This window comes from Anolis carolinensis, chromosome 2, assembly GCF_035594765.1.
Source record: "Anolis carolinensis isolate JA03-04 chromosome 2, rAnoCar3.1.pri, whole genome shotgun sequence".
NCBI lineage: Eukaryota > Metazoa > Chordata > Lepidosauria > Squamata > Dactyloidae > Anolis > Anolis carolinensis.
Genome location: NC_085842.1, coordinates 67,681,525 through 67,705,051, shown reverse-complemented (window position 1 = coordinate 67,705,051; position 23,527 = coordinate 67,681,525). Strand labels below are relative to the sequence as shown.

The window sequence follows — 23,527 nt, the reverse complement described above, 5'->3', positions numbered from 1 at the left end:
ACAGCGGGCGCTCACTCCGCTACCTGGATTTGAACCTGGGACCTTTCGGTCTGCAAGTTCAGCAGCTCAGTGCTTTAACACACTGAGCCACCGGAGGCTCCATTGGACCTGAAATGTCCCACAAAAACTCATTGAAAATGCCCTCCCTAACCTCTAGGGGCATATGTGGGCAATTTTTTAAAATGTCAAAATGATAGAACTGCCATATCCCCTGGAAATTATTTAACTCCCGGGGGGCTGTAGCCACCAAAGTCCCATGCTACATTCTCATCATTACACTGTCTAATAAATAAACTAACATGATTCTTAATATTGTCTTCATTAACATAGCCTGATTCTGTGCCCTTTTATTCAGAAGGAAGTTCCATGAAGTGCAGTGGAGTTTATTTTTGAGTGTGCATAAGGCTGAATGCAAGGGGATTCATATAAATACTGCTACCATCTTCAGTGACAAAAGTTTATCCTCTAATGCACACGTGTCAAATGCAAGGCCTGCTATATCATTTTATGTGGCCCATGAGGCTGTTAATGATAAGGCAACATAGTTACATATATACAGTCTCACAATTACAAATGCCCATTTGAAGGCAACCATAAGGCTGATGTGGCCCTTGGTGGAAGAGATTTTCGATACCTTTGTTCTAGTAGTATTTCACCAAAATAGTTGGATCCAATTTTTAATCTAATAATTAAAATAGCCTGAGAAGATGTTTACTCAGAACAATCCAATCCAAGAGCAAAGGTATTCTCCATTGATTACCTCTTTCCCCTGTGGCTTTTCCGTCACCCAGACCCCTAGAAGCCTCCAAACCCCCAAATCAGATTTTTAGTGGGCATAATAAATTGTCTGGGAGATGGGTCAACAATTAAGACCTTATCGCCACTTTTTAGTAGTGGAATTCCACCACTGGCTCAGATGACTTCTACAGATGAAAGGATTCATTTGCACTCATAGTCACAGTCAATTACTAAGCTTTTTGTAATTTTAATGCAGGTCCTATTTAAGTAACAAAAGGTCTCTGATATTGCTGTTTTTAAATCTATTACAATTGGTGAGGGGCCATTTAAAGTAGTGTGATGCATCATCTCTAAAAAATATATAAGACTACTACAAAATGGTTTAAACCTCATTCCCCAATTCAAGACATAAAAATACCTTAATTTGTGACAGTCATATTCTCTAATGCTGAGAAAGTGCAGTAACTTGCAAGAGAAATGCAGGTTTTCAATAGAAAATGAAATGTTGATTGTATAGAACAAATCAGAACTTCCTTGCATTTCAAATCAAGAGATAACAGTAGAATATAATAGGTTTGTGCATTTCGGCTGAACCTCAAGCCATTTCTGCTGGCTAGTAGACACTCAAATCTGTTTTCACGTGTGTTTTCGGACCGCAACCAAAAAATATGGCTAGATCCGGCCCATTGAGAGTAATGGTGAGGCTCCCTTTCCTGTAATTTTACGCAGTAGCATCGTTTGCCCTTATATCCTTCATTAAGACCTGGATTAAAAAGCATCAGAGTTAAGTTACCACTCTTTCTGTGATTCTTTTCCTTTGGTCTGTAGAAGAGACCACGGTTTAATGCTTCCTTAAAGCTGTTTCTACTATAGAGGAGACAGGCACTATAGGCCCTGCAGGCATGCACACACACTCCCTGCACACAGCTTTCCAAGGCATTTTAAGGAGGCTTCCCAGGAAAGGAAGAGAGATGACCTGAAGCTATCCTACCCTGGGCTTCCTTTAAAAAGCCCTTTCTTTTCTCTTGATTGCATTGCAGGCCCTGCTTGGAGTGGTGCCTGCCTTTCTGCTTCAGGTTTAATGCTTCCTTAAAATTGTTTCTACTTTAGAGGAGAGGTAACTAGGTGATAGCAGTTTTCTGAGAATGAGGCTTTTCTTTTTGTTTGCTGGGATTACTGTTAATAATTATTATCTTTTAAAAATATTTTCTGAAAGAGGGGAGGAGAAAAAGAAGCTAAAAGGGTGACTCTCCAAGCCCCCAAATGAGCATGCACCCCACCCACCTGTCCCGCAAATTCCCAACTCCCAATCAGTCCCACTAAATAAAAAGAAGAAAATAAAGGAAAATTTAAAAGATTCAAGAGCGAGGCCAAGTCAAAAAATAACACTGAAGCCAGGATGCAACCATGATGTCGAATAGGGGAGGAGAAGCTGTGATTGGCTGCCATGTGGTTCAGTTACGGATGGGAAAATGTGATGGTTGCGCTCTTGCCGTTTCGGCCATCCGATAGAGCTGATGAAGCCAGTTTGGCCCAAGTAAAATGGCTAAAACTGATCCGTGCAGAAGTCTAGAATATAAATAAATATAATTACAATAATACCAAGGTTCATTAACTTAACAATGAACTCATTTTCCAAAAGGATTGTTAAGGCTATAATTCAAAAAACCTTTACTAGGAACTATGGCTTTTAGTACTAATATACTACTGAAATCTTGTTAATTGCATGACTATACAATGTTAAGTTCCTCCCTCTTAGTTTTTAGGTTGAAGTGCAATTTTTAATCATTGTTTGGAAACATTTCTTGATTGGCACATAATTTAACAATTGGAGAATGTTAGTAAAAAAAACTACATACTCATTCCAACAAACATTTAAAAATTCATCTTTTGGTCCTTTTTAAAAATGCTATTTATGTTTTAATTTAATACGCTCTATAATCAAAATAATAAATGTTCAGAGAGGAGGAAAAAAACCAGAAGAAAATAAGTATATATATATATACACACACACACACAGAGAGGGGGGAGGGAGGGAGGGAGGGTGAGAGAGAGAGAGAGAGAGAGAGCAGGAACTAAAACACAATAATATAATGTAAAACTAAATAAAACACTAAACTTTGCCTATCACACTAAAGAGTCCTGTCTCTCCCGGTCCAAACTGTATGTATGTATATCCAACTAAACAAGCCTCCTAAATTTGCTAGTAATCATATTCACAGATTATTACATCATTTTATTGTTTGAAAAGTCCAGAAATAATTTCCAGCATTTCAAAAAAAGAGTTGGCTCTTCCTTTAAAACCCATGTTAAATTGGCAATTTGGGGTCAGCAACCTTCACAATCCATCTTCAGCTATCAGAAGTTCAGTCTGCCTCAAAGTTTGAGCAAACAGTGTTTTGCTGCGGTGATCATATATCAAAAAGTTGTCCATATTTACTCTCAAGCTATTTCTCCATATATGCCCAGCAAATGCATTTCTGGTGACATTACAAAATCTTTTATTTTGTTTTTGTTTTTGGATTAACATATAAATCTTAGACCAATCCACCACATATGGAAGGAGGAATACCTAATACTACTTTGAGTCCCTAATACTAATTCGAAGCATTCCAAGACATTTTCGGCAGCTTATTTAGAATTGGCTACTATATCTTATACATATTATCTTTCAGATTAATAAATCAAGTGAATTTTAAAATATTTGGTCACTTTTCTCCCACACACTCATCTGAACATTAAGCCCAAAATTTTGGGCCCACTCTATCATCTTCTGTCTCTAGTTTCAAAACATATTTGTATACTGCTTAGATTACAAAGGTCATCATAAAACAACCATCAGCGTGCAGGCTAAGTCTCTGCTTGAATTTCTGTCAAGCTCAGAGGAGAGTGTTTCTACTACAATGATTTTTAAATTCAGCATGTGGCTTAACTTTATCATATTAAAGACAACAATACCGCCAAATCTTAAATCATGTCCTTTAAATTCCAAAGGTCTATAATCTCTAGCAAAATCCATTTCTTCAACCATACAAAACAACAGGCCTCATAGGTTCATACTAGAAACCTTCTCATATAACATAAATGATAATTTACAGATTAAAACACCTTTCCACTAAAACTAGAAAACATACTCATCACCAAAATATTAATGGGAAATACTTTGGTGATGAGTATGTTTTCTAGTTTTAGTGGAAGTCTATATTAATTTGTTTCATCAATACCGACTGAGTTTTGTGACACTTTAAAGACTAAGATTTTTGATTGGGCATAAGCTTTTGTGTCAGCCCATTCTATTTTACCTTGTAATTTTCCTTGGAGACGTACTCTAAATGATAACAGTTTTTCAGCAGATTTTAAAATGTGTCACGACACAGTTACACATGAAATAATAATACTTTATTTGTATTCTGCCCTATCTCCCCTATCATCTTGGTGAGTATTCCAAAACATTAATTAGCCTAAAACCTGAAATATTCTCTTAATAGAGAATCTTTATGTGTGTCATTTTGACTATGTGAATGAGAGACTGGATTACAAATAATACAAAAAAAAAAATAAACTAGTTAAAGAGTCATCAAGTCGGGTGCCATGGGTGAGGAAAATACGGACCTTTTCAAAGCCCTTCCCTAGCCATATTTTCTATTATGTCTCATCCTTTTCTAGGGTGATAGTATATGACAATACATTGAGAGAATGGGATGATGTCAGGAATAGGTTTACAGATAGATACAAGGGTTGAATGAAAAGTAATGCATCCACCTTCATTAACTCCTCAACAGATGGCAGTACAGGTATGCGGCAGGTACTGGCTTGTTCAGTAGACTCTCCTCTACAGTTCCATTTGGTGGGAAGCCTTAGCATTGAACGGTTGTGTTGTTAAAGTGCAAAGTATGGAACCCTGTGCAGATGGTTAGTCAATGCGACTTAAGCAACGTGCAGTCATTTAATTCTTGACAGCAGAAGGTGTCACCCCAAAGGAGATTCATCAGAGAATGCAAGCTGTGTATGGTGATTGTGTTGATGTGAGTACTCTGCGTCGTTGGGTGAGTAAGTTTAAAGATGTTGAGGTGGGAACATCTGACTTGCATGAAAAACAAAGAGTTGGACGTCCTGTGACAGCAACCACCGAGTATCACAAGCAAAAGTTTGACAGATTGATTCAGGACGATTGTCATATCACTCAGAAAGAAATTTCAAGCATAATCAGCATTTCACAAAAACGTGTGGGTCACATTATTGCTTTGCTTGGCTATCGGAAGATTCAACTCTTTGTTTGTTACGCAAGTCAGATGTTCCCACCTCAACATCTTTAAACTTACTCGCCCAACAACACACAGTACTCACATCAACACAATCACCATAAAATGACTTAACTTCCAACATTTCATTTATGTGATAACACCCCCAAGTCAGCTTGCTTTTTCTTTCCTTTAAATTATGAAGTATTATTTACAAAATACAAAATGGTGAGAAATGCTTTGTCATATATTTATTTATTTTGGTCTTATTTTAGGAAGAATCACTTCTGAAAAACAATTTGGTTGAACTAAGGTAGGTATCAGCTCAATTTATTTAGTGAATTTTGATACGTTCACAAGATCAAGACTTTCTTTACTTTTTAGAAATTAGTTTCAAAAGCATCACAACTGAATTCTGGTTTATCAAAAATTGTCTTAAAGGCACAAAATAAAAAGATGAAAAATCTAGTGTTTTTAATCATGGCAGAGATCAAAATATGTCTTGCACGATATAATCCAATATATATTAGTGTAAAACACAATACTTTAAAATGGTAAACATAATGAAGACAGTTTTTTTATTTAATTAAGTTTTTTTAAATTTAATGATGCATTCCATTGACTAAAATGAAGCCAAATGCTAGCCTTTTTTCTTATTCTCAACTACTTCATTGAGATGTTGTGAGGTTGAAATGGAAGGGACTAGTAATAAATTGTCTTTGAGCTCCTCAGAGGATATAAATGCAATATAATTTGCTTAACTATAGGTAATGTTTTTGCCTATGTGGTAAGCAGCTGTACAGCACAGCACTGAACGCTCAGGTAAGGTAAAGCACAAAGCCAGTATTTTTAAAATCGTGGCTTGGGTATATTCAAGTTCTTGGAATTAGATCTCAGTATTTTTGTTGAAGGTAATTCAACAAATAGAATAAACAGTTGAGTTGTTCTTGTTTTTAAATAGATCTGACTCACCCCCTGTCCCAGCAGTTAAAAACAGATTACAGCAACAAACGAAGACTTCTGATTTCTCAACTCATGATAGAAATGATGGAAGAGAAAAAAGTATCACTATAAACAAGCATCAGAGTGAAAGACCTTCAAATTTTGCACCTGAAAGGCCACCTTCATCTCATTTTGTCCCCTATGTGCGAACAAATGAAGTATATTACCTTGATCCAGATGCACCCATGACGAGACCTTCAACACATGATCCACAGTATCACCAGCTGAACGGTAGATACTACAATATAGAGTTCAATAAATGACTACAGTGCACACTTTATCTTTACAGTGAAATGTTATTTTCCTATGGGCCCTTGTTCCAAAGGCCTTTTTCTCTTAAAAATGAAATTGAGTTGAACATTAAATGGATGACTTAAAACGTATCCAATAATCAATATACTGTATTATACATAACAATAAATTTGGAATATTTCTCATCAGATACTGAAACTAGAATTTAGTGATGTTAAATAATACTGCTTTGAGATATTGCTGTCTTGCAGCACCCCATGCACCCTATATATCTGTTCTCTCAATCTGGGAATGCTCGGGGCATGTTTTGGTGTCCCAAAGAGCTTCACCAGAAGCAGAGAACAAAGTCGCATTCCTGCTTGCACTTGATACAGTAGTATACCATTGGATCTTGTCCTTTCTTTAATACTGGTTGAAATTTTAAATATTTCCTAATATAATATTAAACATTTTATTATTTTGGAGATAGATAGATAGATAGATAGATAGATAGATAGATAGATAGATAGATTACACACATGTGCATGTGTCACTTATTTTTGGATCCATTTGATGTTAAGATTTAACAAGAGAACCTCATATACAATGCAGATGTATCTATATAAACAAAAAAAGTGAGTGCATGGTTTTTACAATTCAATAATTTCATTTATATTTACCCTTAGATGTTTACTATACACCACGGCAGACTTTTAGCTCCGATCACGTCCGGGACCCACTTTTTAATCCAAATGTGGTGAGAGACAGGCAGCAGGCCATACTAAAAGGACTTTCCGAACTACGGCAGGTACGTATGAATTGGATTCATGAGTTGGTATTTCCAAGTTGGTCTCATAATTTCATAAATATTTTATTTTTATTTCTTCATTAGTTTTTTTTCATCTTGTCCTTTAGCATCCAGTTCTTTTCTCTTTCTTTGTTTGAATTTCCTGAAGGAGGGAGGGAAAGAGTTCCACTTAATGGGATCAATTATGTTAACTACTGGATCAATTAGTACTGCTTTTCTTTTATACTTTTACCATTTTGGCTCTTGTCAGTCCTTGAGGATTATATTTGTAGTAGAGATTGAGAAATAAAATACCTCTGTAATATGTTGTCCTCGTTGTTTATCTTGTCTTATTTTCTAATTTATCTCCTGAGACTTGAGAGACATTTTCATTCTTTGGAGGCCCATTCCATTGTGGAGATCATCCAGAGAGGCCTTTGCTAATGCCACATAGTTAAGGTCCAATCCACAAGCATTCACAGCAGGGCTTTAGTGTGGTGGCACTCACTTTGTAGAATAGTATCCCCCCCCCCCCCCCAATATTAGGGGTTGCTCTGGCTGATAATCTGCTTTGCAAGAGAAGTGGAGAGATAGCTGCTTTGTTAATTATTCTTGATCTCTTACCCTGTTGGTAGTTTTTGGTTGGTTTAAATTTAGTGTCCTATCATGGTGTCTTCTTGGCAAGATTTGTTCAAAGTGGATTTGCCATTTCTTCCTATGAGGATGAGAGAATGTGACTTGCCCAAGGTCACTCAAGGGGTTTTCATGACTAACCTGGAATGGCACTGCCCATTTTTAATAAGGGCTTACTGCAGTAAGCCTCTCTGTGGGGGCTTTAGCGGCAGACAACAAAAAATGGCCACTGCAGTCTCTCTGAAGAAGATTTATTTAATAAGCCTTTATTAAAAATGGCTGTTGCCACTCTTCCACCACAACCCTATAATTGTAATCCCTTGAATAAACAGATATTCTTCTTGTCTTTAGCTCTTCCTAAGTATGTTCCTTCTATACATTTTACAAGGGGAAGAAAAGTTTTGTTTGTTATATGCCCTTATGTTTTACTCTTGACTTCTCTATAGATCTTAGCAAAATTCATCAGTTTGATCCCAAACATCCCCTCAGCTTATACATGAAGTCAACTTATACACAAGTATATATTGTAGTTAATTTTCTCTTAGCCTTTTTAGTATAAACATCATGCGGTCACACTTTTTCACTTACTTTATCATCTCTGATCATGGATTATAATAAATCTTGTGATTTTAGTTATTGTTAATTTGTTGTTTTAACTATGTATTTTCATTGAAGATCATTAGTAGTCCAGAGATTTTGTGTAGACAGGATGAGAATAAATTATATTTTAAAAAACCTTATAATTTGCAGAATGAGGTATAGAGTTCTGAGTTTTTCCACATCTGACTTGCAGTATTTTCAAGGCCTTCAGCATGCAAATTTAATGTAGTAAGCTGGCAGATCTGAGAATGAGTTTTATTAGCATAGCCATCTCTGATGGCTTGTCAGTGGAGGAAGCTTTTTAAAGGAAGAGCAAGTTACAGAGACAGTCCAGAATTCTACAGCCTCATTCTGCACAATGTGTAGAATTGGCTTGGGGACAATGCACACGGCTAGGAGATATATGCCACTGTATATCAGACACTCTTTAGTCGATAATTATCCACCTATTCTAATAACTGCATAAGGTTGTTCAATAATTAATGAAATATATGAGAATAACTCACATTGAAACTTTCTCTGGGGTTTGAATGTAGTACCAGTGAAGGATTAGGTGACTAGTATGTCTTCTGAGCCTATTTGTGCTAACTGGTTTGCTGTAAAAGAAAACGAGAGAATAAAAGTAAAATTAGATGGTGCATACAAAGGTCTATTTTTAAAATAGCATAGATTCACATTTTCTATTAACATTTCAATTATAGTAGATCTTGAAGTATTACTTCTTAAAACAAATGTTACTTCAGTCATGGTACTGATTACCCAACAGGTCTTTTATTGTTACTGCAGGCCAGAAAAGTAGTTTAATTCATCATTACTAACAATTCACTGTTGTTGTTGTGCCACTGGCAAATACATGCCATCTCCCATCTCCCCACACAGTGTATTGCTTCCAATGAAGGGATTTAGAGAATCCAAGATAGATATCAATATTTGTTGTTGCGCACCTTCAAGTCATTTCTGACTTATGATGACCCTAAGGTGAACCTATCATGGGGTTTTCTTGGAAGTTTTGTTAATGTGGGTTGCCTTTGCTTTCTTCTGGTGATGCGAGAGTATGACATGTCGGTCAGTCGGTCTTTATGCTGAACAGGGATTCAAGTCTTGGTCTCCAGAGTCATAGTTCATTTTTTTAAAAAAATTAATTTTTATTAGGGTTTATTGAAGGTTAAAAGAACCGATAGTGTTCATAGACAAGAAAGGGTGGGGATGGGGTGGGATGGGATGTAACGGAAGAAAAAAAAGAGAAAAAAAATCAGGAAAAGGGAGCAGGTAAAAAGGGAGGGGTTGGATGGGAGTTGGGAAAGTGCAGGGGATTTATTGAACTCCCTTCTCTTCCGTTGTGGTTACTCCGTAACTGTAGACCACGTTTCAGCCATTTGTCTCTTTTCCCGTTCCCATTGACTACACATCTTCTTCCATAGGGTCTTGTTAGGGCAAGAAATTGAGGTTTTCTTGTTTGAAATAATTTTTAATTAAAGTCCAGTCCATCCTCTCTTGTGTGTTCTTCGGTCAAGTTGTCCATATTCATTATATCAAGAATTTTACGTAGCCATTCTTCTAATGTTGGTGTTTCCTCGGTCTTCCATTTTTTTGCGTATAGAATTCTCACTGCTGTGGCCAGATAGTTAAATAAGGTATCTTTCTTTTTTTCCAGATCAAAATCTATTATTCCCAATAGGAAGTACTCTGGTTTTAGTTGGATATTTATTCCCAATACCTTCTGAGATACTTCATGAATAGTTCTCCAATACTTGGTAGGCTTTTTGCAAGTCCACCACATGTGGAAAAAGTTCCCCACATGTGTTCTGCATTTCCAGCATCTATCTGAAATATTTTTATAGTATTTCACCAGTTTGTTTGGGATTAAGTACCATCTGTACATCATCTTAAAACAATTTTCACGTAGATCGTAGGAATTTGAAAATTTTATTTTACTATTCGGTATTTTCTCCCAATCCCCAATTTTTATAACGTGGTCGATGTTTGCCGCCAGTTTGGTCATGCAGTCTTTCATTTGTTCTTTCTTCATTGCCCATGTTAATAAGATTTTATAAATGTTTGTAATTACTTTTTTCCCCGATATCATTATTTTGTCCCAAATTTGCTTCCCATCTTCAAAGCCGATTTTCCTAACTCTATTGAAAGCCTCTATTGTCTGTACTGAAACCATGTGATGTTGTTATAAGTTCTCTTGATTTCCTCTTAGGTCTTTATTTGTGGGCCATTTATCCCATCCTAGTTCCCTCCTTTGCGTTGCTTCCAGGGGGGAAATCCAGAGGGGAGTTTTCTGGTGAAACTTGTCTTTATGCCTTTATCATATTCTTATTAATGAAGATTGTGTGAAATGATTACCAAAGGTTTTCTCGATTTTCCTCTTTTCATACCAAAGGTAGCCGTGTCAGCCTCTTCATAAGTCGAATCCCTCTAGTGCTAAGTCCTTGGTTTTTCTGAGGCTGGCCCATTCTCGTATCCACAGTAGTCCACACGCTTCGTGATAGAGTCTGAAGTCGGGGAGGTCTAAACTCCTCTGCTCCTTTCATCCGTTAAGTTGACTCATTTTATTTGCAGTTTTTTCCCTGCCCAGATAAATTTTATTATTTCCTTGTTCCAATTCTTAAAAGTTTGTGTGCTCCTTATGATTGGTATAGATTGAAGTAGAAATACAATAGAGTCTCACTTATCCAACATTCACTTATCCAACGTTCTGGATTATCCAACACATTTTTGTAGTCAATGTTCTCAATACATCGTGATATTTTGGTGCTAAATTTGTAAATACAGTAATTACTACATAGCATTACTGCGTACTGAAGTACTTTTTCTGTCAAATTTGTTGTCTAACATGATGTTTTGGTGCTTCATTTGTAAAATCATAATCTAACTTGATGTTTAATAGGCTTTTCCTTAATCCCTCCTTATTATCCAACATATTCACTTATCCAACATTCTGCCAGCCCGTTTATGTTGGATAAGTGAGACTCTACTGTAGTAATTTAGGTAGGGTGTTCATTTTTATTGCTGAGATCCTCCCCAAGAGGGATAGTTTCAGGTTTTTCCATTTCTCTAGTTCCTTTTTAATTTGGTTCCATTTTTGTTCATAATTATTCTTAGTAGTTGTGCGTTCTTTGCCATTTGTAATGACTCATGGGCCTTGTAGTCCTGTTCCTAGTACTATGGTGGCAGACGAAGAGGAAAACATGGGATTTCCGCCGTTTCAATCAGAATCGGAGCCTCTCCACCTGGAGGAAGTTTGTCCTCAAGAATGTAGCCAAACAGGCCTTGGGCAGAATTCTCCCCCGTTTTCCCGGAGGGACAATTATAATAGAGATAGGGGAGCCAGGGAGGCAAATCGCCGGAGCCTGAGAATCGCTGCCAAACAATTAGCTGATTAGGTCTGCTTCCCTTGGGAAATTCTAAGGAGTCATGCATCTGGACAGAGTTGGGTTTCGCTTCTCGTTCTCTAGGGAAAGTGTTCTGTCGGCGGGAAAACGAGACCCAATATAGGTGCTGCTCGCAAGGGGAACTTTGCGGAGTCAATTGTTCAGCTTGAGGAGAGAGATCGTGTGTGGACTTCGTAACCCCAATTCCTTGTTTCCCGGATCAAGTTTCCAGCCTTGCCTTGTTTTCACGGACTTCCTTGGACTCTATTCATGTTTCGTGTTTGCCTCGTTCCAAGCCTTTGATCTAGCCAAGAATCAAGTTATTTTCTAGCCTAGTTGTCAAGTTACATTGGACCTTAAAGACTCTGTCATTCCCCACACTATTGCTCGGCAAAGTGTGTGTTTTGGTCAAGTGGATTATAACTTTGGACTCTAATATCTTATATTGGACAATACATTTCTGGACTATATTTGACCTCATCTGGAAGGTCTGCTTCTGAACTTTATTCTTCACTTGTTTTTATTGACTTTATATATTTCTATAATAAAGATATTAGATAGATTCTGGCCTCTGTGTAAGGTTATTGGTGCTCTGCAGCCTGGGTCCTGACACCATTATATATATACCCAGGTACTTTATTTTAGATGTGACTTGTATTCTGGTAGAATTCTCCAATTCTTTTTGCCTTAGTTTTGTTATATTTTTGGGCAGTATCTTTGTCTTTTTCTTGTTTATTTTGAAGCCCGCTAATTTTCCAAATTCTTCTATCTTCTCCATCCATTTATCTATGTTTTCTATGGGGTTTTCAGTTATACATATTACGTCATTAGCGAACGCACGGAGCTTGTATGATTCCTTTCTTATTCTAGTTCCACTTAAATTTTTATCATCTCTTATCTTCTTCAGTAAAATTTCTAATGACATTATAAAGAGCAAAGGGGAAAGAGGGCAGCCTTGTCTAGTTCCTTTTTGAATTTGAAGGCTGGTAGAAATCTGGCTATTAATTATAATTTTAGCTTCTTGTTTGTTATATATAAGTCTTTATGGCATTTATGAAATTGTGGCCCATATCAAGTTCTTCCATGAGTAACAAAAAGAAATCTGAGTTGATGTTACCAAAGGCCTTTTCCGCATCTAGGGCTATTAGCACGCATTCTTTGTCGATGTTCTTCTCATAATATTCTATAATGTTTAACACAGTTCTGATATTATCCTTCATTTGTCTTTGCGGTAAAAAGCTGCTTTGGTCTTCTTTTATCCATTCCTGTAAGAAGAATTTGAATCTTTTTGCCAATACATTAGCGAATAATTTATAATCGATGTTTAATTGTGATATTGGGTGGTAATTTTTGACTTCTGTTGTTTCTGTGTCTTCTTTATGAATCATTGTTATAATTGCTTGTGTTCATGACTCTGGGATTCTCTGCATTGTCAGTGCTAAGTTCATGATTTTCCTTAATCTTGGGGTGAGTTCTGGTTCGAATGTCTTGTAGAAAAGGGCTGTAAAGCTCTCGGGGCCTGGTGCTTTGGATGTGTCTAGTTTTTAAATTACTCTCTGAATTTCCTGAGCTCTAATTTCTTTGTTTAGGATTTCTCTGTAGTAGTACAAAATTTTGTCTAGTTTTATTTCCCAAAAATATTGTGTTATATCCTCTTTCTTTATTTGATCTCTTGTATATAATTCCTTATAAAATTTGTTGAATTGGTCGCCAACGTCATGATCTGATACATATTCTTTGCTTCTGTCACAAATTTTGGTAATATGTTGCGATTTGTTTTTTTTCTGGATTCTTCTAGTCATCCATTTCCTATTTTATAATAATAGTAATAATAATAATAATAATAATAATAATAATAATAATAATAATAATAATAATAATAATAATAACAACAACTTTATTTTATACCCCGCCTCCATCTCCCCGAAGGGACCCGAGGCGGCTTACATGGGCCCAGGCCCAGGTGAATACAGACAGTATAAAAAGCACAACAATATAAAAACAAATCAATAAAACATATTAAAATCAAATTTACAGTAAGACATACTTGGATAAAAACCTGGGTAGGCTCCTAAAAATTAACTGGGCCAAAGAAAGTAATGTAGAATGTAAACTGGGGGGGAGGTAGATACCGGGAACTGTTATCCAGATAAGGTGCTTGGGAAGGCATAAACACAGAAACTACGTCTGACTGAAGGAATAGAATAAAGTGCTACAGAGATGTTGTAAACAACAGGACAGTCCCTAACCATGAGGGCGACCATCATTTGCCAAAGGCCTGTTGGAAGAGCCAAGTTTTCAGTCTCTTCCGAAAAGTTAGGAGCGTAGGGGCCTGCCTAATCTCCCTGGGGAGAAAGTTCCAGAGCCGGGGAGCCACAATAAAGAAGGCCCTCTCCCTCATCCCCACTAACCGCGATTGCGAAAGTAGTGGGAGCGAGAGGAGAGCCTCCCCTGACGAACGAAGAGACCGTGCAGGTTCATAGGAGGAGATGCGATCATGAAGGTAGGTGGGTCCCAAACCGTTTAGGGCTTTGTAGGTGATAACCTGCACCTTGAATTGGACTTGGAAAATAAACGGCAGCCAATGGAGCTCCTTGAACAGGGGGGTTGACCGCACCCTGTAATTCGCTCTGGTTAATAATCTGGTGTTCTGGAAGTGGAACTGTTTTATGTATTTTAATTTTTTGGCCAGTTGTTCTGTTTCTAGCGAAATCCTTTGTCTTTGTAGAATTTCCAGCTCTTGTATGATTTTATTGTTTTGGAGGTTCTTCTTCAGACTATCTTCTGCATTGTTTATTTCTTGTAGTATCTTCTTCATTTTATCATTTTTATTTTGTAAGGTATTCTGCTGAATAAGGTGACCCCTCATTACTGCCATACATGTATCCCAGATTGTTTGCGGTGAGATTTCATCTGTCTCATTGAAATGGAAGAATTCTTTCAAGATATCTCTCTTTTTATTTATGGATATTTCTTCTTTCAGTAAATTATCATTTAATCTCCAAGTTTTTGATCGACCCTTCTGCTTGTATATCATTTCAATAGGGCTATGGTCTGAATCCATTCTCAGAAGAATCCTAATTTTGTTGATCTTGGTGGCCAAAATGTGGGTGGTCCAAATCATGTCAATTCTAGACCAGGTTCTGTGCCTAATGGAGAAAAAAGTGAAATCTTTTTCCCTGGTATGATGGATTCTCCAAGCATCTTAGAGATTGAAGTCGTTGAGTAGATTTGTGAATGTAGCAGGTAGTTGCCCTGCGTTTGTGTTTTTCTTATAGTTTCACTCTTTTTGTCCCATTGACAATGTATTACGCCATTAAAATATCAACAGATGGTCGAATTCCTCTTCCGAAATCAACTTATTTAGTTTTTGTACAAATGTAGATTTGGGCCCATTTGGGGCGTAAATATTGTATATCAAGGTTCTTTGATTATCTACTATTATTGGTATTCCAGTTATTCTTCCTTCGTCATCTTTGAACAACAACTGAGATTGAATTTTTGGGCTGACATATATAACTACCCCCCTTTTTTCTGGTGCTGATGCATAAAATTCCTTTCTTAAGATTTTTTGATTCAGATGTCTACGTGCCTTTGTGCAATGTGTGTTTCTTGGAGCGCCACTATGTTGTAATTTCCTTTTTTTATTCTGTTAAATAGCCATTTCCTTTTATTGGGTGAGTCCAGACTGTTAACATTATGGGATAGGCATTTAATTGTGGTCTCCATCTTCCTCTGTTACTTCCATCACCTTGCCCAGACTCGATAATACTTTCCCCCAGTGTAGGTTGTCTTTTCCTGGTGATTCCATCCTAAATCTTTGTCGGGCCCATAGATCCTGGTATGTACAATGCTGTAGTGTTCTCCATGACCTTTTTGTAAAATTCATTAGCCTTGTTATTCCGAGGTTAGCCAATATTTTTTGTTTGTGTAGGAAACCATTATTCCCTCTCCTCTTTCCCAACGGAACCTTATTTGGTATTTTTTGAGTTCCTCAGTGAGGAACAGGTATTTCCTACTCCTAGCAAGTATAGAGGAGGGGAGTTTATTTATTTATTTATTTACAGTATTTATATTCCATCCTTCTCACCCCGAAGGGGACTCAGGGCGGATTACAATGAACACATATATGGCAAACATTCAATGCCAACAGACAAACAACATATATAGATAGACACAGAGGCATTTAACATTTTTTTCCAGTTTCACGATTCCGGCCACAGGGGGAGCTGTTGCTTACCTGTTCAGTAGTGGCTGTACTTCCTCATTCCATTCCTCGTGTTTTGCTGGCAGTTTTATGATGTTGTAAATTAGTTAAATTAGCCTCCCGCATAAAGCGTACCTAAATTTCCCTAATTGACAGGTGCAACTGTCTTTCGGGGCTGCATAGGTCAACAGCAAGCCGGGCTATTTAATGGTCGGGGGCTTAACCCGACCCGGGCTTCGAACTCATGACCTCTCGGTCAGTAGTGATTTATTGCAGCTGGTTACTAGCCAGCTGCGCCACAGCCCGCTCCCCCCCTCCCTTATAGCACAATGGGTTTTGATTGTTATGTTTCAATATTTCGTCTCGGAATCTCTTCCTACTAAATTGGACAATCACATCCCTGGCCACATTATTCTCTTAGCAAAATCTGTAGATAAGCGATAAACTCGGTCTATATTCTGATCCGCCTCCTCTTCCGAGAATTGCAGGGTTTCAGCCGTTAGTATGGTTACAATTTGATGTTTTCTTTGGAGTCTTCTTGTATGTTTCTGTATCTTAACTGATATTCTAGTTCCCTTTGCTCGAACATGTCTTACTTGAGTTCTATTTTAGTATTTTTATGTTCTATAATTTCCATTTTTGCATTTATTTTCTCTTGTGCCTTCTCCAGTTTCAGTTTATCGGTCTTGTAATTTTTCATTTCTTGTCTAAAAGCATCTAACTCTTTCTTCATCTATCCTAGTTCTATAGAGATTTCCCTTTTCATTGCATTCATTTCTTCTGTTAGTTCCTTCCTTAGGGTCAGTCTTTGGTCTTCTGCGATTTTCTGGTATATACCCTGTTTTTCAGAGATTTTTTGGATCTCTCATATCACATCTGTGATAAGAAGTGACAAGTGGAGTGCCGCAGGGCTCCGTCCTGGGCCCGGTTCTGTTCAACATCTTTATTAACGACTTAGACGAAGGGTTAGAAGGCACGATCATCAAGTTTGCAGATGACACCAAACTGGGAGGGATAGCTAACACTCCAGAAGACAGGAGCAGAATTCAAAACGATCTTGACAGACTAGAGAGATGGGCCGAAACTAACAAAATGAAGTTCAACAGGGACAAATGCAAGATACTTCACTTCGGCAGAAAAAATGGAAATCAAAGATACAGAATGGGGGACGCCTGGCTTGACAGCAGTGTGTGCGAAAAAGATCTTGGAGTCCTCGTGGACCACAAGTTAAACATGAGCCTACAATGTGATGCGGCAGCTAAAAAAGCCAATGGGATTTTGGCCTGCATCAATAGGGGAATAACGTCTAGATCCAGGGAAGTCATGCTCCCCCTCTATTCTGCCTTGGTCAGACCACACCTGGAATACTGTGTCCAGTTTTGGGCACCGCAGATGAAGGGAGATGCTGACAAGCTGGAAAGCGTCCAGAGGAGGGCAACTAAAATGATTAAGGGTCTGGAGAACAAGCCCTATGAGGAGAGGCTTAAAGAGCTGGGCATGTTTAGCCTGCAGAAGAGAAGGCTGAGAGGAGACATGATAGCCATGTACAAATATGTGAGGGGAAGTCATAGGGAGGAGGGAGCAAGCTTATTTTCTGCTGCCCTGCAGACTAGGACACGGAACAATGGCTTCAAACTACAGGAAAGGAGATTCCACCTGAACATCAGGAAGAACTTCCTCACTGTGAGGGCTGTTCGGCAGTGGAACTCTCTCCCCCGGGCCGTGGTGGAGGCTCCTTCTTTGGAGGCTTTTAAGCAGAGGCTGGATGGCCATCTGTCGGGGGTGCTTTGAATGCGATTTCCTGCTTCTTAGCGGGGGGTTGGACTAGATGGCCCTTGAGGTCTCTTCCAACTCTACTATTCTATGATTCTATGATCTTTTAAGGACAGGCTATCCAGGAGGAGTTTCTCCTTGCTTCAGCTTTCCTCTCTTCCTGTTTTGAGTTTTGGGGTTGTCATCTTCTGTCTTTTAGTGTTGTTGGGTAGAGGATATGCCTGTAATCTCAGGCAAGCTGTTATATATTTAAATTAAATTATATCTTTAATAAACTTAGGTTAAATTAAAGTAATTTACACTTGTTTTGATTTGATTTAAATTGAGTTAGACTGTGTTCAGTTGCATTTCTTTTACAGGTCCAATGTCCTGTATCTTCTATCTCCTGCACCATATGCTATATGTTCTTTATGAATCAATTGTAGTCTGAAACGTATTGTAGTCTAAAACTCTAATATGTTATCTCTTGGTTTTTTGGGTTTTTTCCCCTTGTGCCTTATTTATTTGAAGGTTTTCCTTAGTCTTGCCTTAGTTCTTAGGTACTCTACCTCCCTTCACCTCTGCCCTTTCGTCTGCTGCTTTTCCTGACCTCCCTGCTTCATGTCCTGCTTTTTTCTTTGCCTCTCCAGTCTTTCCACAGCTTCCTTCTTCTTCAGTCCCAATTATTTTCTTTCTCGCGTGCCTCCCACTCTCCCTGCTGCAGACGTTTGGAGTCTCTCTGCCCTCCTTACCACGTCTTCTTTCAGGTCCAGTTTCGTTTAGACTTCTTCTGTTGTTCCTTCCCCTCTTTTCAGGTCAGGTCTGAGGTTTCCAATCTTCTGTTCTTCAAGACTGTCCTCCCTCTTTTACTCACAACATTCCCTTTCTGGTTTTATTTCCTGGTTCCCTGTTCCTCTTTTCCAGTACCGCTTGTTTTCTGAGGGCCTCCTCCTTCTGTCCTTCAATCCTCATTTCTCTTCCCTCCTACTTTGGCTTCTGCCCGGTCCTTGCCCTTCCCTCCACACTTCTTCCTGTTTCTTTCAGTTCTCGCAGAGTGGGCTACTGCCCGCTCTGCCCCTCCTCCTTTGATTTCCCAGCTCCTAGATGGCGGGCTCTGCTTTGTCCAGGTTTTTCTTCTTCTGCCCACCTCGTCTCTATCCTCTTCCTGTCTCTCAGTGGGTTGTGGGATATTTCCAACCTTTCCAGCCTGTCTCGGAGAAGGACCAAGGGTTGTTTACAAGAATGGCTTGGTAGACAAAACAACTTTGGCTTCAAGGTCAGCTCATTCTCAATACCTTGCAATGGTGCCTCTAATCCCTTTTTGTTGGTTCAGTCAGCTAAATATATAAATCCTTTGTCCGGATCCCTTTTTCCCCTTCTCCTTTTCTTATCCCCCCTTTTTATTTCTTTAATCCTAGATTAATCCTAGATTCCCTTCTTGGTTTTGGTGGGATTTTTTTTGGCATGGGGAATCTCATGTGGCCACAGGGGCAAGAATCTTCTCCAGATTTACTGTTTCTGTTGAGTTGAGTCGGTTCTCCTCTTCAACTCCATCAGTTCTTGATTTTTAAAATCCGGCATTGGATGGCTGTTATCCCTGAAATCCTTTTTTGGGTCCAGGTTCTCCCCTCCACATCTCGGACTGCCCTGTGACCCCCTCATCCGGGTCTTGGATCCATTTTGAGGGGGGGCAGCTCTCCTGACCATCGGTTTGGGGGTCTATGGGCTTGGTGATAGCAGATAGAGGCTCAAAGGGGAGACACCTTGAGGGGACTGACGCTCTGAGAGCTCTCAGAGCAACCTGCCAGCCTCCATAATGCCGCACCAGAAGTCCCTCAGTTTTTTAAGTTAGTAGAGTCATAGTTCAATGCTCAGACCAATACACCATGCTGGCTTCTCAGTGTTCATGTGGATAGAAAAGCATTTCTTCAAGTAATAATGTCACAGAACATTTAGAACTTTAAACATCATAATGGCTTTCTTGTACTTGTACCAGAACCATATTGGCAGCCAGTATAGTTCTTATCAAACCAGTGTATATGGTTTCTATATAATAATCCTGACAGCAATCTCCATGTTTCATTAATTACTGTTTCCATGCTTTTTTCCAAGGGCAAGTCCATATATATGGAGCACATCATAATAATATAAATAGGATGTTACCAATGGACAAATTATTCAGACCAAGGTATTCCTATTTAGGAAAGGCTGAAGCCGACTCCAAGCAATTTTAAATCCTGTGAATATAAAATCACTACTTATTGATTTAGTGTTCTTCAGTGATGTCATTTTTAAGCTTTGTTGAAGACCTAATATCGATAATTGTTGATCTAAAGATTTAAAAAATTGAGAATGTAAACATTGTTTGCAAGAATATTATTTCCAAGGGAGATTTTATGTTTACCTAGAGTTGTATAATTAATCAATTCAGAAGACTGGTAGAAATTCACATCTACATTCAGGAGACTGGTAGAAATTTGCATCTTCTCAGCTCCAGGGATTCTCAGATGAAGCTGATTATCTTGATCCTTCACAGTCTGGTTTTAGGCCTGGCCACAGAACGGAGACAGCTATGGTCGCCTCGGTGGATGACCTCAGTAGGGAACTAGATAGGGGGAGTGTGTCCCTACTGGATCTCTTGGATCTCTCAGCGGCTTTCGATACCATTGACCATGGTATCCTTCTAGGTCAGCTCTGTGAAATGGGTGTTGGGGGCACTGCTCTGCAATGGCTCTGCTCCTCCCTGGAGGATCATACCCAGATGGTATTGCTGAGGGAAACCTGCTTGGACCCCTGGCCATTGACCTCTGGGGTCTCACAAAGTTCAATTCTATCGCTGATGCTTTTCAACATCTACATGTAACCACTGAGATTATCCAGAGTTTTGGAGTTGGGTGTCATCTCTACGCAGATGACACACAACTCTACTACTCTTTTCCACCACAATCCAAGGAAGCTCCCCGGTTCCTGGACTGGTGCCTGGTAGCTGTGATGGACTGGATGAGGGCTAACAAGCTGAAGCTAAAACCAAACAGGACAGAGACCCTCCTGGTCAGTCACGAGGCTGATCGGGGTATAGAGTGGCAATCTATGTTCAATGGGGATACACTTCCCCTGAAAACACAGGTCCACAGTCTGGGGGTCCTCCTGGACTTGCCGCTGACGTTTAAAGCTTGGGTGTCAGCGGTGGCTGGGAGGGCGTTCACAGTTAAAATTTGTGTGCCAGCTGTGACTGTACCACAAAAAGCCTGACTTGGTCACAGTGGTCAACGCCTTACTTACATCTAGAATGGACTACGGCAATGCGCTCTATGTGGGGCTGCCTTTGAAGATGGCTCCGAAACTTCAATTAGTGCAAAGATTGGTAGCCAGATTACTAATGAGAACCAGCTATAAGGAACACACTACACCACTATTGAAGCAGCTCCACTGGCTGCCAACAAGTTTCCAGTCCCAATTCAAAGTGTAGGTTATTACCTACAAAGCCCTACACAGTTCAGGTCCAACCTATCTATGTGACCGCATCTCCCCATGTGAACTCGCGCGGCTTCTAAGATCTGCAGAGGAGGCCCTTCTCTTAGTTCCAACTCTATCTCAACTGCGGCTGGTAGGGACGAGAGAGATGTCCTTCTCGGTGGTGGCCCCTCAGCTTTGGAAACCCTCCCCAGGGATATTAGGCTTGCCCCCACATTACAATGTTTTCGCAAGGACTTGAAAATGTGGCTTTTCAGGCAGGCATTTGGAAATGAATAAGACATCTGCTAATCTAAGGACAAAACTATTTAATACTGACACTAACACTTTAATGGTTGAATTGTGCTGCGGCTGAGAGCAGTACTATGCATTTAATAGGTAATTAGTACTGTGTTTACGTTGATTTTTAAATTGGGTAATGTGTTGTTTTACCTTTATTTATGTGTTATGGCACTTGTATGTGCTGCTGTAAGCAGCCATGAATCCTTCTAGGAGATGGTGATAGGGTATAATAAAGCTGTCATCAGTATGCAGCAGCAGGCAAGACATGGGGAGGAGGAGTTGCAGTGGTCTATCAAGATTCCATCCACCTGGTCAGGTGTTCTGTCCCACAGTCAGCCACATTTGAATGTGTATACCTAAGGGCGAGCAGCCAGGACAGAACACAGATTCTGCTGGTGTACCGTCCACCCTGCTGCTCAACAGCCTCCCCACTGAGCTAGCCAGGATGGTCTCAGGTCTGGTGTTGAAGTCCCAACAGCTATTAGTGCTGGGGGACTTCAACATCCATGCTGAGACCGCTCTGTCGGGAGCAGTTCAGGACTTCATGGTCGCCATGGCAACCAGGGGTCTGTCCCATATAGTTTCTGGCCTCAACCATAGTGCTAGTCAAACTCTAGACTTGATCTTCTGTTCAGGACGGGATGGTAGTGACGGTATTGTGGAGGAACTGTCCACAGTTCCTTTGTCATGGACCAATCACTACCTGGTCAGATTTAGACTCACTGGGGCTCTAAACCTCTGCAGGGGTGAAGGAACGATTAAGAAGGTCCACCTCAGGAGACTTATGGATCTTGATGGATTCCTGACGGATCTTGGGGATTTTCCTGCCACTTCAGTAGGTGATTCTGTCGAAGCTCTGGCAGACATCTGGAACATGGAGGTGGCCAGGGCAGTTGACACAATCGCTCCGCGAACATCTTTCACATCATAGCCAAATTCGCTCCCTGGTATACCGGGGAGCTAGCGGTGATGAAGCAAGTGAAATGGAGATTAGAGCAGCGTTGGTGTACTATATGCAGCAAGTCCTACCGAACACAGTCTAGAGCTTATTTAAGAGCCTACTCCTCGGCAATGAAGGTGGCAGAAAAAAAGTTTATTGCCAACATTACATCCGCAATGAACTGCCCAAGAGCTGTCTCGAGTGGTCAGAGGACTTTTAAATCCTGCTCAGCCAGGGATCCCTAACCAATCGGCAACTCATTGTGAGGAGTTTGCTAGGTTCTTTGCGGATCTTCACTCTGATCCGCTCCAACTTAGATGCCAGTATTAATGCAGTCTCCGTAGATATAACTGAGGCATCTGCTTGTCCTTGTTCAATGGAATCCTTTCAACTTGTTCGGCCTAAGGATTTGGACAAGATCTTGGGAAGAATGAAATTGACCACTTGTTATCTGGACCCTTGCCAATACTGGCTTATAAAATAGGCAGTGTTGGGGGGGGGGGGGACTGGTGGAATGGGTGAAGGTGCTGGTGAATGCCTCCTTGACTCAAGACATAATGCCAATCAGAGTCAAAGAGGCAGTAGTAAGATCACTGTTAAAGAAACCAGCACTGGGTCACACTTAGTCAAACAAATATAGGCCAGTGATTACCTCAGGGGTCGTGGGGGCTTGTAGGAGGAGATGCGGTCCAGTAAGTAGGCTGGGTCCAAACCATTTAGGACTTTATAGGCTAAAGTCAGCACCTTAAATTGCGCCTGGAAACAAATTGGTAGTCAGTGCAGTTGTTTTAGAAGAGGGGTAGTTCTTTCCCTATACCCAGCTCCTGTAAGCAATCTGGCAGTTGACCTTTGAACCAGTTGGAACTTTCAGAACACTCTTCAGGGGCAGCCCCATGTAGAGCACAATGCAGTAATCGAATATGGATGTGACTAAGGCATGTACCACCATGGCCAAGTCAGGCTTTTCAAGGTATGGGCACAGCTGGCGTATGAGCTTTAGCTGTGCAAGGGGCCTCCTGGACACTGCCGACACCTGGGCCTCCAGGATCAGTGCTGAGTCCAGGAGGACCTTCAAACTGCAGACCTGTGCTTTCAGGGTGAGTGTGACCCCATCTAGCACAGGTTGCAACCCTATACTCTGATTGGCCCTGCGACTTACCAGGAATGCCTCTGTCTTGTCAGGATTCAATGTCAATTTGTTCATCCTCATCCAGGCCATCACAGCTGACAGACATCGGTTTAGGGTCAGCAGAAAACAAG

The 23,527-nt window shown here is 39.8% G+C and overlaps 2 protein-coding genes across 15 annotated transcripts in view; one reads left to right on the top strand and one right to left on the bottom strand.

The window, feature by feature from the left end:
• Positions 1 to 23,527, bottom strand: part of tasor (transcription activation suppressor) — a 119,934-nt gene that overhangs the window by 17,327 nt on the left and 79,080 nt on the right. For 2 of the 7 annotated variants that reach the window (XR_010002605.1, XR_010002607.1), the window contains exons 24-26: positions 8,739 to 8,828; positions 6,893 to 7,162; positions 4,501 to 6,219 (exon numbers count right to left, since the gene is read on the bottom strand). Coding sequence is in view for 1 of the 7 variants with exons in the window: in XM_062969880.1 (XP_062825950.1) it covers positions 8,782 to 8,828 (47 nt within the window). In the remaining 6 variants the exon portion in view is untranslated. Of the gene's footprint in view, positions 1 to 969; positions 2,308 to 4,500; positions 6,220 to 6,892; positions 7,163 to 8,737; positions 8,829 to 23,527 lie in introns of those variants that run through there. The other 5 variants (XR_010002606.1, XR_010002609.1, XR_010002608.1 and 2 more) reach the window with 4 other exon arrangements.
• The window catches only part of ccdc66 (coiled-coil domain containing 66), a 62,385-nt gene that overhangs the window by 32,465 nt on the left and 6,393 nt on the right, over positions 1 to 23,527 (top strand). For all 8 annotated transcript variants that reach the window (XM_062969882.1, XM_062969881.1, XM_008105253.3 and 5 more), the window contains 3 exons: positions 5,255 to 5,292; positions 5,941 to 6,212; positions 6,899 to 7,020. In XM_062969882.1, the coding sequence (XP_062825952.1) occupies positions 5,255 to 5,292; positions 5,941 to 6,212; positions 6,899 to 7,020 (432 nt within the window). The remainder of the gene's footprint in view (positions 1 to 5,254; positions 5,293 to 5,940; positions 6,213 to 6,898; positions 7,021 to 23,527) is intronic.